The 18,605-nt window shown below is 38.5% G+C and overlaps 1 protein-coding gene and 1 pseudogene across 1 annotated transcript; both read right to left on the bottom strand.

Annotated features, from left to right (window-relative positions):
- Positions 1 to 477: 477 nt before the first annotated feature.
- LOC126794162 (uncharacterized protein At5g39865-like) lies at positions 478 to 4,606 on the bottom strand (annotated as a pseudogene).
- A 3,753-nt stretch (positions 4,607 to 8,359) lies between these two features.
- Positions 8,360 to 10,005, bottom strand: LOC126794669 (NAC domain-containing protein 43-like). The gene is made up of 3 exons (XM_050521433.1): positions 9,724 to 10,005; positions 9,350 to 9,624; positions 8,360 to 9,223 (listed from the first exon to the last, which is right to left on the bottom strand). Exons 1-3 carry the CDS (start codon positions 9,911 to 9,913, stop codon positions 8,492 to 8,494), a joined length of 1,197 nt encoding a protein of 398 aa, XP_050377390.1. The 5' UTR covers positions 9,914 to 10,005; the 3' UTR covers positions 8,360 to 8,491.
- Positions 10,006 to 18,605: the final 8,600 nt, after the last annotated feature.

Raw genomic sequence — 18,605 nt, 5'->3', positions numbered from 1 at the left:
TTGCACACTCATTAAAGTAACAAAAACTCAATAGGCGCAAATTTTGAAAAGATGTGAAGCACAACCATCAAAGTATCCGTTAAATAGCACAACAGTGTATCATCCACATTGATATTCTCCAAACAAAACCAACTGACAAGATTTTCCCTAGTTTCAATCGCTCAATTCTTCCCATCTAATTTGACCAGGTATCATGAATCAATAGTTCAATCATGTAAAAGCCTAATCTTGATCTCCCTAATTGTTTGTTTATGAATTTTAAAAGTCAATACTATGCATTGTTGAAGCAAAACTAGAACATCTTCCCAAACCACAACAAACATATATAAACAGACAAAAAAAAGAGAGACAAATATGAATTATATTTCCAAAAACTCAAGCAGATTCCCCAAATAAGAAACTAATTAATATCTTACTATAAATATCAAGAATTAAGAAATATCTTAAAAAACTCAACTTGCTGCTTCATCAGATCAATCATCTACAAATTAAGCAAAACACCAACTCATTCTCATCACACTCCGGACACCTCATCACCACCGTGGCACCTCTTCCTCTCATCCCCACCGCCTCCTCATTTACCACCAACACCATCTTCGAGCTCCCATTGCACTGAAACACACAGCAAGAATTTCGCTTCCCCGCACCCTTCGCAAACCGACCCAACTCGCTTCTTGGGCAGCCCATCTAGAATCTCACCCAAAAAACCTTCTTCCACAATCTTCAAAACCTCCTAAGATCCACCCACAATATCTTCCCTTCACAAACAACCTCAGCGGCACTACTGCCTAATTGTGTCTTTTCCCTCCATCAAATTGCTCAGCTTTTCTCGGAACCCCCGATCCATCGACACGTCACGCTCGCAGACCATCACTATGAGATTCTTGACTGTCCACCCCACCGCATTACATGCCTCGAAAGTCTTCTAAACTCCCAGCAACGACATCGTATACAACACGACCTTGTTCTCTCCGCCCGGAGGGCATATCCCCTCGAACCGGTCTGGGAGACCCTTGACTAAGACATAACGATTGACCTAGTTCTAGTTGGAGTTCTTTATATCCGCGGTTTTTAGGGTCCGGATCGAGAACGGCTTCGGCGGCGAGGCGAGAACCAAAAGCTATCGGTGTCGAGGCCGGCCATGAGCTCCCATGAGTTAATGACTTCGGGGTCGAACCAGAGCCACTTGGCCTCGAAGAGAGAGGTTGAGAAGGTGGGGTGAGAGGAGTGGTGGGGGTAGAGGTGAAGGAATGGGGAGGGTCGAGAATGAGGAGGCCGTAGGTCGATGTGGTGGCTCAAGGCAGAGCTGCCGAGTTGGGAGAAGTTGTTGATGTGGTTGAAGAGATTAGAAGAAATACAACTCATGTTGTTGCTTTGCCTCGAAATTTGAGCTCGGAAAAAAAGTAAAAGGAGTGAGAGTGAAGCATAAGGAGAAAAAGAAAGAGAGAAGTTGGATTTTTAGGGAGTTAGATTTTGAAATGCGGTTGAAAACTGTAGATACGAGAGTTTAGCGCTACAATTTAATTCAAAAATTGATTGCACATAAAACAAGGAAGAGACTCCTCTTCCTATTATTGTGTGTTACTGCCAACGCTTTTCCTCGGGTCTCGCAACTTGGGCTTATGGGCCATCACATGGACGTTTTAACTCGGGCTTTTATCTTTCCATCATTGAGTTTTGATCGCATCCATCAGATGTTGTTGGCTTGTTGCTATCAAATAGTTAATAGTGCAATCAGTCGCATCATCGGGGTTTTAAGGCATACAATGTTCAATGTTGTACTACCATAGAATTTTTTCGTTATATGATGCCTTCATGGTTGAGAATGAAAAGCCATAACATCATGAACGAAAATGGCGACTTGTACAGTTACATAAGTAACATCCATATTGATGTAAAATTCCTAGTTGTTGTATGTTACTTTTTAACAACAATAAAACATTATGGATCTCCGAATTAGTTTCTCTTCTTCTAGTTTGTATAACTATACTGATTGGTTGTAATGGTGATTAATACTGAATGGTTCTTAGTATATAGGATTTTGGTGCTTGCTTCCTAGTTTTTGTTTGTTACTTTTTCTGGGGCTTGCTGTTTGAGGTTTCCTCTAACCCACTGCCGGGCTGCTTTAAGCCAGTTCTATTTGTATAATTGTATATAATTTCATTATCAAAGAAGAAAATAAACATGCATGGTTCATGCATCTGGGATAATTTACGATGTCGCATAACTAATTAGTTTAAAATCTCTAGCTATTAGCAAGATTTTTGTACTTTTCAGCAAGAGCATGCATACTTCTGTGCAACTGATAGAGACGATCGATGTGCATCTATATACATATGTCACGACCCTAAAATTTCGAGTATAAAACTCAAATTTCGAAGTCATGAAAAGCACTAAAACAATCTCAATGAATCGAAATCATTTAAATGTCACAGCGGATTATCTCTGAGTTCAAAATACAACTCAGTCAAACCGATTATTACAAACCAAAATTTATAATTCAACATTATAACAAATGAAAATGTATAATCCTCACAAGATCCTCACAAAGAAATTCGCACAAAGTTCTCACCACAAGTTGGAAATAATGACTTCAAGTCATCTGAGCGGTCCGTCGATTTCCGCTAATCCACACATGTGGAGTTATCCCATACACCATCAAATAGGTGCACCAGGATTGTAAACAAAAACCCGGTAAGCTTTGCAGCTCGTATGAGTAAAACACAACATAACTCGCATATCAATATATATACGAAAATCACAAATCAACAAATATAAATGCACTCACGGCCCATTAGACGGCCCATCTGGTTGTCTAATAATGTGAAAAATATATGTACTCATGAGAATTGGGCAACCCCTATGTTTACCCAAATGTATTTATAATACGGGTACTCATGAGCGCTGGTACACCTCTGTTACCCCTCATGTTGTACGCCGCCGACATTGGACAACCATCTGTCATCCAATATCAAAAATATACGGGTACTCATAAGCCGATAACCCATCTGTTACCTCATATGCAGTACCCCGGCAGACAAACTAGAGCTCTAACTGTATCGTAACTTTCGCCCGGCATGTCAACCACGTTTGAAGACTGGTCCGAAGACATAAACACGTCCAAAGACAAAAACACGTCCAAAGACATAAAACTCGTCCGAAGACATAAACACGTTTTAACAAAACTCAATGTTAAAACCATGTACAATAAGCATCACGTTATATTGTACAATCAAATCAAAAAGCTCAATATATATATCTCATCATCAAAATGATCATATTCGCAACGAAATCCTGACAGTATATAATATAGCAAACCATATATATATGTACCTATTTACCATTTATACAAATATATATTCTACTATATCATATACATGTCATATTTCATTCTTTAAATTCTGCATAAATTCCGAATTATCGCAAGGGTAGATTCGTAATGTGAGATTTTACTCACCTTATAATCTCGAGTGTAATTCTACAATTCCGAAAGTAATTCCTTTTCTTGAATTATCGATCACCTTGAAAAGATAAGAAAAGAATTTAGAATCGTCACGTAAACCTTAAATGCCGAAACAGTAATATTATTTTACTATTCAGCAATTTCTGGTTTTACGAAATTACTGTTAACATAGTTACTATTCACATATTTACTATTCACATACACATCAATTACGTATACATACTGTTTATGTATTTCTGTACGTATGCATACTATTCAAATGTAAATATTGTCTCAGTAAATAATAATTATTGATTTACCCTTCCGAAATTATTTTACATTTACTGAAAGTAATTTACATTTACCGTACGTAAAATAAATTTACATTTACATTTACAGTACGTAAATCACTTTTTACATTCATCGTCGTAAAAATGAATATTTTACAAATTTACTGTTTCGAAAACACTATTCACGCCCACCTCTCGTGGCGGCGCGTGGCATTCACGCGCCATTCACTGTGGCAGCGCGTGGGGCCCACGCTGTAATAACCCTAATTTTTTAAAACAATATTTGGTTTGATTTGAATTCTATAAAGTTGCGAAATTCAATTAAACGAATTTGATTGTTTTGCGATGTTACGAAATGAAAAACACGGAAACGTTCTCGGAACGTTTAATTAGAAAAACGTTACATTTCCGCAACGTATATATCGACTTTTATTCCATCGCTCGGTTGTGAAAACTTTCTTCACGAAAGTTGTAGGGCTCGTCGATACAAGTTCGTGGGTATGTGACGCGTTCTCATCGGACGATGTATGTAAAAGTTATTAACGATAGAAGTTAGTTTCCGATTTGGAAAGGGGTATAAAAGGAAATTAATCAGAATAGGGTTTCCATTTTCAGAAAACCCTATTCTCTCCCCCTCACCCCCGCGCCTCCCTCCTTCCCTCTCTCTCTCCCGAGTCACTCTCCCTCCCCGACCTCCGTCCTCAGCCTTTCGTGGCTACCACCGCCGCTCCCTACGGCCTCGCAAGTTCCCTGCAAGCGACCCCGAGCTTGCGGCGCTCTGCCTCGCCGCCGAGAGCTTCGCTCGTTCCCCCAAGCCTCCCTCTGCCTCGCGCCTCGCTCTCTGCCTCCAAGCTGCAGTGACCTTCACCGCCATCCCCTAGGCATCGCGAGACCCTCAGCTGCCACCCACAAGCACCCCGTGCCTCGTTTCGCCGCCAAGGAGCTGGATCGACGATTGAAGATCCTGCGAGAAGCTCGTCGACGATTCTATCATTTCCAACGCATTTTGAGCTCCGATCTAGGTAAGAATGCATTCAATTTGATGTTGTGATGTGTGTGAATGGATTGGTGATTGATTGATGGAGATTTGGGGAAGAATCGGGGGTGGAGGAGATTAGGAGATACCGCCGCCTTAGGCGGCGCGTGGGAAGGGTGTGAGGTAGCCTAGGGGCGGTTTGGAACCGTAGGTGGGTAGAGGAGGAGGAGAGGAAGAGATTGGGCACGGTGGTGGCGTGACACGTGCGGTCGCCGGCGAGTGGCGCGTGTACCCCACGCGCCGCCACGTGCGGCGGCGTGAATAGTGTTTCCGGAAGGGTAATTTTGTAATTTATTTACGTACGGTAAATGTAAATGTAAATTTTATTTACGTACGGTAAATGTAAATTTTATTTACGTGTACGGTAATTGTAAATGTAAATTATTTTTAGTAAAGGTAAAAAGTAATTTTCAGAAGGGTAAATCAGTAATTATTATTTACTGAGACAGTACGTACATTTGAATAGTATTTATACATACAGAAATATGTAAACAGTATGTACTCGTACAGAGATACGTATTTGGATGTGTATTTGTACATTAATACATAAATAGTAAATACGTGAATAGTAACAGTGAACATTGACAGTGAGCAGTAAATTCGTAAAACCAAAAATTGCTGAACAGTAACTGATTATTACTGTTACGGCATTTAAAGGTTTACGAAACGTTTCTAAATTCTTTTCTTATCTTTTCAAGGTGATCGATAAATCAAGGAAATGAATTATCTTCGGAAATTGTGGAATTACGCTCGAGTCGATAAGGTGAGTAAAATCTCACATATTTATGAATCTACCCTTGCGGTGATTCCAAGATTTTTGCAAGAGTTTTAAATATTGAAATACGACATGTATACAATATAGTGGATTATATATATATATTGTATAAATGGTAATAAGTACATATATATAGTTTGCTATATTATATACTATTATGAATTCATCTGAAATATGTCATTTCGATGTCGAGCATGAGATTTTAATATGGAGTTTGTTAAACGTTTTGTCTTCGGACGTGTTTATAAAATTATAACATGTATAAGATATAGTGGATTATATATATATTGTATAAATGGTAAATAAACACATATGTGTATAGTTTGCTATATAGTATACTGTTATGATTTTTATTGTGATGATGTCATTTTGATGACAAGATTTTATCGAGCATGTGATTTTGATTTGTACAATATGATGTGAGATTATTGTACGTGATTTTAACATGGAGATTGTTAAAATGTGATTTGTCTTCGGACTTGATTTTTGGTACAATATGATGTGAGATTATTGTACGTGTTTGGCAAGTCGGAACCTAGCCTTTGGCCGGGCGAAAGTTACGATACAGTTAGAGCTCTAGTCTGTCTGCCAGAGTCCTGCATGTGAGGTAACGGGTAGTTATCTGCTCATGAGTACTCATATTTTTGGATATTGGGTAACGGGTGGTTGCCCAATATCGGCGGTGTATTACGAGAGGGGTAACAGATGTGTACCAGCGTTCTTGGTACCCGTATTATAAATGCATTTGGGTAACCAGAAGGGTTACTTAATTTCTCATGAGCGTTTCATTTAATGTTTCTTTGGGACAACCAGATGGGCCGTCCATTGACTCATGAGTGCATTTATATTTGTTTGATTTCTGAATTTTCGTATATATTGATATGCGAGTTATATTTTCATTTTACTCATACGAGCTGTAAAGCTTACCGGGTTTGTGTTTACAATCCCGGTGCACCAATTCAATGGTGTAGGGGATACTTCCGCAGGTGTTGACTAGTGGGGATTGAGAGACGACTCCGGTGACTCGAAGTTGTTCGTTACCCTGCTTGTGGTGAGATTTCTAGAGTGGATTTGTGAGTGAGAATTTGTGAGGTTTTATTTGTGAGTTTTGTGAGAGATTGTGAGGATTATTACATTTCCAGTTTTATGTATGGATTATAAATTTGGGTTGTAATAATTGGTTTGTCTGAGTTGTATTGAGAACTCAGTAATGATCCGCTGTGACATTTTAAATGATTTCGATTTCATTGAGATTATTTTGTGTTTAACGACTTTAAAATTTTGAGTTTTTTAAGCTCGAAATTTTGGAGTCGTTACACACACGCCGAGCCTAAGGCCGGCGCGTAGCACACCACCGAAAACACTAATCTCCTCCTTTCTTCCCCCTCTTCCTCCCCACGGCCTCACGCCGCCCCTAGGCCACTCCACGCCCCCACACGCGCCGCCTAAGGCGGCGGTGTTCATCATTTCACCCCCTCCTCCAATCCTACTTTGATCTCCTCCACAAACCATCTAAAACATCCAAATTCACACAACAATAATCACAACATCCAATATAGTCGAAACCTCACCTATTCTCGGCCTTGGGAGCACTGGAGCTCGTCGGAGAGCTCGGACCAGTCGTGCGGGGTTCGGTGAGGCGCGGCGAGGCTTCACGGCGGCGAGCTGGTGCGCGTCTTGCTCGGAGGAGGGTGGAGTCGAGCCTGCGAGGGCGTTGTTGCCGGCGGTGAGGATCACGTCCCTCGGAGTAGGGAGATCGGCGATCGATTTTTCGGAGAGGAAGAGAAACTCGGGTGAGAGAGAGAGAAGGAGAGAGAGGGAGGCGGGTGAGGTGAGAGAGAGAGAGAGAGAGAGAGAGAGAGAGAGAGAGAGAGAGAGAGAGAGAGAGAGAGAGAGAGAGAGAGAGAGAGAGAGAGAGAGAGAGAGAGTTTTTAAAAATGGGGATAATCGATCTTCTTCATCTCTCACACACACAGATATATATATATAAAAGATATCTGCACCACTTCTAGCTACTATATATCACGTAATAGAGCACATTGCATCACCCACTTGTGAATTTATATATAAATGTTCATGTTCTGGTAGTTTAAACAGAGTTTGACTTCGACTAGGATCATAAATATTGCCTTGTCTTCTTCAACCAAATCAGATTAGGTCTTTTGATCTGCTCAGAATCTCATGTCAATCGAAAACTTCAGACTGTACGCTCTGGTATTTACTTGACCAAAGCTCATAGATCCATATTTTTCACGAGGTGATTAGTGAAAGAGAATATCTACATGAATATATGCCGTTCAGTTCCATATGATTTTCATGGTCGCTCTTATCTTATCTTATTGGTAAAAGGTGGTCAGCTTTCTTAGCATCATCTTCTTTTCTGGTACGTAAAGTTAGGTGAAGGTTTGAAATAACTGGGTTCATCTCCATTAATAGACTCAACAATAACCAATTGCTTCGTTGGAATAATGACCTCTTACCAATATTATTGTTACCGGAAATTAAACCAATTATATTCTGCATTACTACATTATATTTAGCTCGATATGATGATCAATCATTTCTCTGCTGTATAAAACGATATGCATGCCTTTGAAAACAGTCCAACAAACTACAGGCTGATAAAGGTGAATCATATCACAGCATAATTAACCCAAATATTTAATGTATATAAGAGCCAGCATGCAAATTACAGGCTGACAGCTCCCAAACTTGAACACCAAATATTTGCATAATAGACAAAATATTTATTTTTAACGAAGAAAAATTAGGGTTGACAATGCCACACTATATATATATATATATATATATATATATGTACCTAATTTATTCTCTTGCGATGGATACAAGTATCTTCAGTAAACAGTAAACAACATATTATATACTTCCTATCATAGTACATGTATATATATGTCGTTTGGATCGAGCTTGGTTAGGTCCTGCTTCCTTCATACCGACAGATGGCATAATGGGTCTGATGATGACGGCGACGACGACGATTTTGTGAAGCTCCACAGATCGTTCTCACTGTTGAAGACTTCGGATTGATTGTTTGAAATTCTACCTTGACGTAGGTATGGATACGACAACTGTAAGTCCTCATCATTGGAAGGAGGAGACGAACAAAAGGTCATGTTAGGGTCACCGAAGCAGGACAAGTGCTTTGAGGTCTCGTCGTCATGGCCATTGAGTTGAGAGGCCACGAGACGATCGAGGGTAGCCCAGTCATTTACGATTCTTGTTTTGGGGTCATCATGATCATGATCATCAGCCGGGTCGTTGGATTGGTTTGTTGGAGACGGTTGTTGTTGTTGTTGATCAGCTTCTATGAGCATTTCATCAATGGTCTGATCATGATAACAAACTTTGAATCTACGATCGTGATCAAACTGGACTGGAAGTGAGCCAAGAGAAGTTTGGCTCTCAAGACGTGGAAGATGCATGAACCTATCATGAAGTAAGTCATGGTTTTCGATCTTGCAAGTATTTCTTCCCATGTACAGCAGAATCTGATCAAGAACACCATCGTTTCTTGAACCCGGTAGAATCTGGTTGTTTGGCGAGTCCATAGATAAGGAGGGTTTAGGGCTCTCCAAGGCTTTCTGGTAGTTCTTCTTCTTGAAAACCCTGCAAACGACCCATCCGTCTTCGGCCATTGACTCCCCAATCGAATTAGAAACCTGCAACAACGAAAAGGGCATTATTCGAAGAACGTTTGACAGTTTTCCAATATGAATATTTGATATTTCATGGCATATGGCATATGCTGGAAACAAACTTAATATAAAGCTGGTCGGCTTACGTACTGTGGTGTCAAGACAGCTGCTGCTTTCGTCAAGTCTGTATTCATGCATGATCCAATCTGACTTCTGTCCGTGAGGAGCTCGTCCCTTGTAAAACACAAGCGTCTTTCTCAATCCGATTCTTCGAATTCCACTGTAGATGATCTTGTCACGGCCGGTGGCTTTCCAGAATCCGGCAGCAGTTGCACGATTTGTTCGAGTACCTGTGGGGTATTTCTTGTCCTTGTGGCTGAAGAAGTACCAATCGTTCTGCGGGGTGGAACCTATCTTGCACTTCTCTATCAATCAAAACCATATACAAAATGAGTGACACCAGTACTTGTCTTGTTGTACAGTTTAATTAACATGTTATATGTTAGAGAGGCGCAATTTAGTACCTTGAATGTCCCATGGCTCGAGCTTGTTAAGATCAACCTCCCGAATGACGTCGAGATCAATCCTCTCATAAGCAACTTTCTTCCTGAGATAGTAGTGAAGAAGCTCCTCTTCGGTTGGATGGAAGCGAAAGCCTGGAGGGACCTGAGACTGACCATTTATAGATAGATTCATGTGATCCTCTCCGGACATTAGTAACTATATAGTGGGTAGCTTAGCCTGCAGAAACCCAGGAAATAAAGGAAACCAAACTAATGTGCAGAGAGAGAGAGAGAAGGAAAAGAAAGAGAGCAGTGAATTGGAAGGACAAGGAAGCGCAGCGTTGATAATTTATAATGGAAGTAGGACAGGTAAGGGTCCAAAATGCATGAAAAGCTTTAGGTATCATGGCTATTAGTGTACTTGGTATGGGTCCAAACCCTTGAAGAACAGCCAACTACCTAAACCAGAGAGACGAGCGAGGACGATGAGAGACGAGAGAGATGGCCAAGAAGGGTTTGTGGACCACCACCCGGTATTATAGGTAGTGAAAGTGGGGCCGAAGCAAAATGCGTTAGAGAGGCAACAAAACAAGTATTATTATAAAGTCAGTGGTGTGCGGGGGGCACGCCCACATCTCAACTATGACACTCGACCTTAATATCTAGTGGAAAAGCACCTCTCTCTCTCTCTCTCTCTCTCCGGCCATGAGGAGGATTGAACATCATGGTGATCATGCACTCGTTTAAACTGTGCAACCACCTCAACGACAAGAAGCCAAAGAGAGGGACGGATATGATGGGGTCGGAGCCACTGAGCTTTCATATGGACCCTCAGAAGAAGAACAAAGAAATCGTAGCCTCTTCCCTCTGCTTGTGCTATTCAGTTTTGGATAGGAAATAGAATCCCACAAGCGCAGATGCCGGCCAGCTTCTTTTGGTTTCGGAAAACGATGAGACAAGGACACAGCTTCTTCTAATAATTAAGTTCGATCATTTTGTCCTACGTACGTTCTATTATTTTACACACATAGTAACGTACTAGTTCAATCCTCATTCAATTGTTTAAGTTTCAGCGAAGGTATTACTTCCATTGAAGTCTTTTTAATATATAAGTGTGCTGTACGTGTGCATTTCCACAAGCTAAGCTTAACTCTGTGTTACCTGTTGAATTACCAATTAAATTAACCCTTTTCTCATCAGTTTTGCTTAATTTAGATCAAGTGGGACTCAAATTTATATATGTTTCTAGTCTCCTAGAGCAGGCTAGATTGATGTATTCACCTTACCTTTGCGCGCGATATTCATTGACATTGCTAGCACGTAATATGTAGGGTTTTCAAACTTTCTCACTCGCTCGTTGCTAATTGGTTTAAAAACAAATTAGGCAACTTCTAGCAAACCATTTAATCTACATGTTTGATCCGAGAGTAATTATTTTGTGTACTCGGAACACCACTTGACACTGTGATATGGTGTATCCAGCTAATCATATTATTACATAGTGTGATAAACATGCACGCGGTAAAATATGATAAGATTATTTAAATGAGTAACAAATCAGAAACAAACACAGTAAAAATAATGGACCAATAATATTAAATAAAGAAATATACTACATAAATTATGTACCAGATACATATAATATTTTTTCTTGAAACGGTGAAAATACGTGTCAACGTCGCCTATCCACATACTTTCTCACAAGGGAAATAAACTGATGTACGTGGATATCCTAGCTACCACTTTCAATCAAATTATAAACGTACAATTGTAACATTGGAATCTGGATGTAATCATGCAATTGTGTAAATTCACATTGCTTGGTATAATTTAAGAATGAGCTAGAAAATGGTCCTAACTTCTAAGGTACCAGATATACAGCTTCTTGATGTGATGTGCAAAATGATGACCGCCATTACTACACAATCCACATCAGGAAAGATGGAGTCGATCACCTCGAAAATGCCCCATCTTGCCTGTCCCTGCCCTAATCTTGATTGTAGCTGCATGCATGGGACAAGGTAGCTTACAGGTAAGTACACCAACATATATTGGCAAGTGGGATCGATGGAGTGATATATATTAAGTTGCGCAAATTTGCTGGGTTTTGGTACGTACGTATATATGATCGACTTGCTTGCATGGGAGTTGTGGAGGTTTTTAATTAGGTTATTCGATACTATTAATTCGCATGTGTAGCAATAATTGGAAGAAAAGAAAAGTATGCTTCATTACTGAAACACGTAATAGGTGCATGGATCGTGAAAATTTAATCTTGTTGCCGTTATCTCACATTGAAAGCTAGTACGTATACGTACCTGCGTGTGAACTAAAGAAACCAGAGATCTGAGGTTCAACAACGTGTAGCTCCCTTTGATTCTGACTTTTATTTTTGCGGTATGTACAAAGCGTTAACGTTTTACCTTGAAATTTGGACGAAATTATAACCCTAAGATTTGTGAAGTAACTATAATCGTATCCACCTTAAAACAATTGAAACTCTCAAATTTGATAGATGGTACGATGAAAGATAAAGTATGCAGCAGTATAAGATTTTTGAAATACCGATAATCAAACCCCAGGACAGCAAAGGACCGAAAATGTTGAAAACAAATCAAATTCAAGATGGACTAAAACAACGGCCTAAACTGCGTTAATAAACCCAAATACCATTTGTGCATTGTAGCAAACTTTGTTTTTTTACATTGTTTCTTTCTCAACATTATTTCGATTAGCTTGTTGACACCAAATGCCAAATTAAGTTACCCTTTTCCTCGATCGATCATGTTGTTCTTCAATCACTTCCGTCATCCGTCTTACATAGTTACATCATATGTTATATACCCACAGGCTCGATGTTGTACAAACAAATTGATACATCATGAGCGAGTCAATAAATATATGCTATGGATATATATATATATATATATATATATATATATATATATATATATAGCCCTTCTTGGCTGCAGAGGTCATTGGTCCGGATTTCTATTTTTTCACCACTTTTCAATCGAATTTCTTCATCTCCACTTCTCGTATCTAGATAATATTGTGTAGATCATCTATGTAAAATTGTAACCAATTTAGTTATCGTTAAGGCCCTTAAAATGACGTTTTTCTATTAAAAATATGAACGGTTCATATTTAACAGAATTCAATCCGTTCATTTGTTTTTCGATTTTGAGGGTCTTAACGATCACCAAATTAGCTGAAAAGTTTGCAAAAATGATCTATACAATATTATCTAGATACTAGACGGTGGAGATGAGGAAATTCGATCAAAAAGTGGTGAACAAAATTGAAATCTGCACCAAAATCATTGATACAGACCTCCTTAGCTGAGAAAAATCATATATATATATATATATATTTCACTCTATCATGTTACATATGATGATCTCTCGATCTACCAAACCCCCGCGCACTCCGTAGATATGATGTCATTCTTGGCGATTTGGTGTCACAAGTTAATTAGTCCGGCCAGTGCATTGGATTTTTTCATGATTGAAAGAATAAAGAGAAGTGTTTGTACGAGAAGATGTTCAGATGCGTTATATATATGTTTGTGCTAAGGTACTAGTTATTACAAAGTGTTTGAGCTTTTCCACATTTAACTACCTAAGTCACTACAAGTAACAAATTTGCAATATTCTCCATGCCTTCTTAGTGTTGACGATGGCCACTTGTTGAAGGTTTTAGTGCAATACGCGATCTCTGAATTGAAGTCTTTCTCACTCTCGAACACACCCACACACATAACGGTACCACTAATGATCTTGGAAATATATAACAAAGCGCTTTTCTGTTATGAATGAGAGCCTAGCTTGATGTCTTCTTTGCTATAATCATGAGCGTTATGCCCACAAATTCTATGCATTAATCATGATCTTTTGGGAGATTAATAGACTCGGCAACCACCTCTCACTAACTTGCACTGGGACATCTCATCTTACTCCTCGATGACTTCATATCTTACGTTGGTTTAATTACCATTATGCTCTAAAAGTCCATCTAACCTTTGGGAGTCGACGGTAATTAATCATCAAGTGACGTGTATTGTGACAAATCATGAACAAAGATTAAAGTAGCCTAATTAATCTAATTAATTAATAAGAATGTCATGAAAATCGATGGGGGATGTGGATTGAAGCTAGTGTGCTTGTTATGACGCAACATATTACATATGTGTGTGTATACTGTTTTGATATATGGTACCTACGTGCATGCCTTAGAGGTGGCAAATATAATCTCTGTTGATAATGGAAAAATTGAGACTAAGACATTTCATTTCACATGTAATACATGCTATTAGCTTGTACAACGTGTGTGCATTGTTGTTGTTGTTTCCATGCTATTAATTTAATTTGAATCTTGGACGATACGCAAAACATAAAAATACTCGTCACCTTTCTTAAACAAATCATATACATAAATGTATGTATCCGCGCTCATATTGTCGTAAGGCTCATATTGTTCAAAAGGCGGACAATGTTATTTGATCAAAAGTTGGGGCACAACTGCATAAGGGTTTTAAAATCAAATAATGTTTATACTGACCAGTTTTTATATATATACATAACAGAAAATTCCAAACAAAAGCCTCTAGGGTATCTAACACTAACGAGATAAAAAAGAAGAGCACCCAAATCGAAGCTTCCCTTGGCACAGAATCACTCCAATAGGCAGGAGTAGATGAGTGACCAATATTAGCAATAGCATCTGCGACGAAGTTCACTTCCCTGAATACACTTTATACTGACCAGTTATGAAGAATTCTGGAGGTACGTTGCTGTAGTACTGAGTAGGAATATAGGAATATTTCATCAAATTAATTAGACAACAACTAAATGTTTACTCTGATAATGAACCTAGCTGACTCTAGCAAACCATTTTCTTTCTTCCAGCAGTCAGCTTCGAGCCTGCTGGTGAATTTATATTAATGATGATGAGGACATACGAGTTTACCGGTTAAAGTCCTATGGTAGTGTAAGAATATTTAAGATGAAGTCATGAATTAAGATAGAGGGTTATTTTCTCATTACTAGTCGATGATTAATCTACTGATGATAATGAACGTGAAGCCAGCTATTAATGTGTCTCTCAATGGGTACATGAACATGTTAATTTAGTGTGTACATGGCTGGAAGATAATCGTCAAGTCTAGTTATCCGGCCTCGCCATAACTGTGTTTTCATTTTACCACACGTATAGTACAAATTAAATTGGTTATTTTTTTTTTCTAACTTTGTACTATGGAATCATGTATGTATAAGCCAAACTTATGAGGCCTCTGAACTTAATTAATCATAAGAATATGTTAATGATAAGATGGTCGTGGGGATATCCTGATGCCTGGTTTCTGGACTAGCACATCTATTTCGGTATGCAACAGTGTACTACCGTAGAACATTGAGGGGGTTTTGATGGGTTTGTCTTCGGATCCCACCTAAGAAATGTCTTGGCACTGGAAAAAAAATGGATATAAATCTTGAAGCCAGCTAGCTTCGAATTCAGAATTTAATCAACCAGCTAGTGCTAACCTCAGCGGAATCTTATAAAAGCAGCTTTAAATTCATAAGTTGTCATATCTCATGGGGCATACAATTATTGATGAATACTTTCTTCTTATTTACCCGTGATGATTAAAATTAATTATAAGACAGCTAGTGAGCTAGATTGGTATTTAGCAATATCCAAAATTTCTGAGCCATGAACTATATATAGTACTGTAACATGCTAAGCTAGGGTGAATGGAAACCTCATGTTGGGGAAACTGCATTTCGTGTGGTCGTGAAGCATGCATGTACACAAGTCTACTCACTTTGATATCATATTAAATAGAAGTTCACAACCAAAACATATCAGCAACGGATGAAGTTGATCTAAACTTATAACATGAGGTTGCTGCGTTCGTGTGGAAGACAAATGAAAATGATCTATTGACTACCTTTCTATTAACCCTAAATCTTCAGCGACCGGCCGGACGAACTGACTGTAAAATTTGCGAAAAAATATTTTAATTCCTAAGATCTGATTGAAGAAAATACTTCATTTTGATATCGAAGGCCAAAGTTGCAGTGACACCTATGCCTACAATGTCATTTCAAGTTTTCAACTTATCAGGTCAACAAACATGTTTATGGGAACCATAGCTTTTTGTATGACTCGTGCTTATTGTTGAAGTTTCATGCAATAATATTGTGCTGTATACATCTCGCTCCCTATTGATCGAATTGAAACGCGATGGAATTGTTGAAATTATTGATTTTGTAGCACGTAGCTAGTTCTATACTTTACAGGATGGCCTCTGCTTTTATATATATCAGGCTAGCTGGTTTTATCACCAAGTGAAATGTGAATTGACGCAGGCAGGTAATGCGTCTTGAAAATGATCAATGGATGAACTTTTTGAATAATAATCAGCAACAAAAGTAAGATAATGAAGGTGGAATACTTGATTCGACGTCTCTGAGATATACATGGAAGCATCCTTAGCTTATTTGGGACCAGATCGAAGTACCTCTCCAGCTCCTTCTGTTTGCAATTCGTTCATTTGTCACGCTTTCTCTTTCTGTTCCTTTAGCTTTCTTCCGGTCCTTTAGTTCTCACGCTGTTTTAATTTCTTCCATTATTTTCATTTTAAATTGGGGCATATATATATATATATATATATATATATATATGCATGAGTAAAAGGCATGGCTGAAGTTTTAACATCAGTTTACAGTGGCTCTTCCTTTGTTGAAATGTTAGGTTACGTTATTCCTTGAGAATTCAATTTTCCACAGTGAGGTAGCCTATCAATATAAACCAAAAGGCAATAGACATGTCCATATCGGATTTTTATTAGATTTTCTACCGGTTACATTAAAAATAATAAAATAACGATTAATTAGCTTGAAACAAATTAGAACTCATTGGATTTATTCCAAGTGGTGAATATATTGAGATTAAGTTGAGTGCGGAACTAGAAGAAATTTTATGAATTAGACAGGATCTTATATGAAAGAGCTCTTCAATCTTTGCGAAAGAGCTATATAAAATTGACTGGCAGCGCCTTCAGCAAGGAGTGATCATGGACCTGGGGGTACATCTCTCAATGTTGATCGTGCTTGTGGTGAGAGGTTGTGGTACTGATGATATCTAGTAATTGAAACTTATGGGCTGAAACAATATAATGAAATCGAGAGAATAACCGTAATTTTATTAATAGACATATGACTTTATATATATGTATTACATCAAAAATCATGATAAATCAGGTATAAGATAACATTCTTTAACTAGCTAGGCTATATTAATTAGAACAAGATACACCAAAGAGATTAAGGAGAAAATTCTCCTACAACACTCCTCCTTGTATCACGATCCTAATGTGATATAGTGCAATATTGTTGCCACAGTAAAAACCTTACAAAGCAAAACAAAACCTCTTGGGTAAATAAAAGTCTTGACGAAGGATAAAAGAGCACAACACTACAAGTGATCAATGCATGTGGCGTAGACTTCCCTTGATGTATACAAAACTGCTCCCCCTGATCTTTAACTCAATCTTCGAGCTCTGATAAATGATGCAAACCAATGTGTTTCACATGCTTCACAAATGTAGATTTTGGAAGAGATTTAGTGAACAAATCTACTACATTATCCTCAGAATGAATCTGATTAACTTGGATATTCAACATCTCTTGTTATTGCTGATTATAAAAGAACTTTGGCGAAATATGTTTTGTGTTATCACATTTAATGTAACCTAACTTCATCTACTCAATGCAAGCATCATTATCTTCGTAAAGACATGTAGGTTCAACTATAGTAGAACTTAATCCACTAACATCTTGAATGTGAGTAATGATTGCTCGAAGCCAAATGCACTCTTTGACTGCATCATGGAATGCTATAGTCTCAGAATGATTCGAGGAAGTAGCAACAAGGGTTTGCTTGGTTGATCTCCAAGAAATCGCCATATTTCCCATGGTAAAACATAACCAGTTCGGGAACGTCCTTTGTGTGGATCTGAAAGGTATCCAGCATTAGCGAATCCTACAACTGATCACTAGAAGTTGTAGGGAAGGAGGAATTGTCATTTAAGTGCTAAGAACTAGCACCGACGGCGACACTGGTACTGATGGCGGCATAGCCATGTCCGGCTTTCTAGGAGAGCATGGCAGCGACGTTGTGTTGATCTTCACCATCAATTCTTGCCGGAATAACATTTTTCTTGTCGGAATACTAATAATACAACCTCATAACAATGAAACCTTTCAAGTACCTAAAGATGTTCTTGATACCGGTCTAGTGACGCATGGTTGGTGCAGAACTAAATCTTGCCAACAAGTTCACTGAGAATGCAATGTCTGGACGAGTACATTGAGATAGATAAAGCAAAGCTCCTATAGCACTTAAATATGGGTATTCATGACCAAGTATCTCTTCATCGTCATCTTTCAGACGGAATTGATCTTTCTTGGTATCCAAACTTCTTACGACCATGAGAGTACTAGAAGGGTGCATAACTTTGTCCATATAGAAGCACATGAGCATCTTTTGGATGTATGCAGACTAGTGTACCATGATTCCACCAACTCAATGCTCAATTTCCAAACTTGATCAAAACCAAGTCATTCTCATGTCTTTCATCTCAAATTCTGCTTTCAAGTACCTTATCGTCTCACCAATCTCATTAAGAGATCCAATTATGTTCATGTAATGTACATAGACAGCTACTATAGCAAAACCAGAACTATTGCGTTTGATAAACACGTAAGGACACAGTTCATCGTTCTTGTATCCCTTTCCAATCAAGTATTCACTTAAACGTGTATACCACATTATACCTGACTATTTAAGTCCAAAAAGTGAGCATTGTAACCTAATGGCATAGTCATTGCGTGGCTTAC

This window comes from Argentina anserina, chromosome 5, assembly GCF_933775445.1.
Source record: "Argentina anserina chromosome 5, drPotAnse1.1, whole genome shotgun sequence".
NCBI classification, from domain to species: Eukaryota; Viridiplantae; Streptophyta; class Magnoliopsida; order Rosales; family Rosaceae; genus Argentina; species Argentina anserina.
This window is presented reverse-complemented; position numbering and strand designations above follow the sequence as displayed.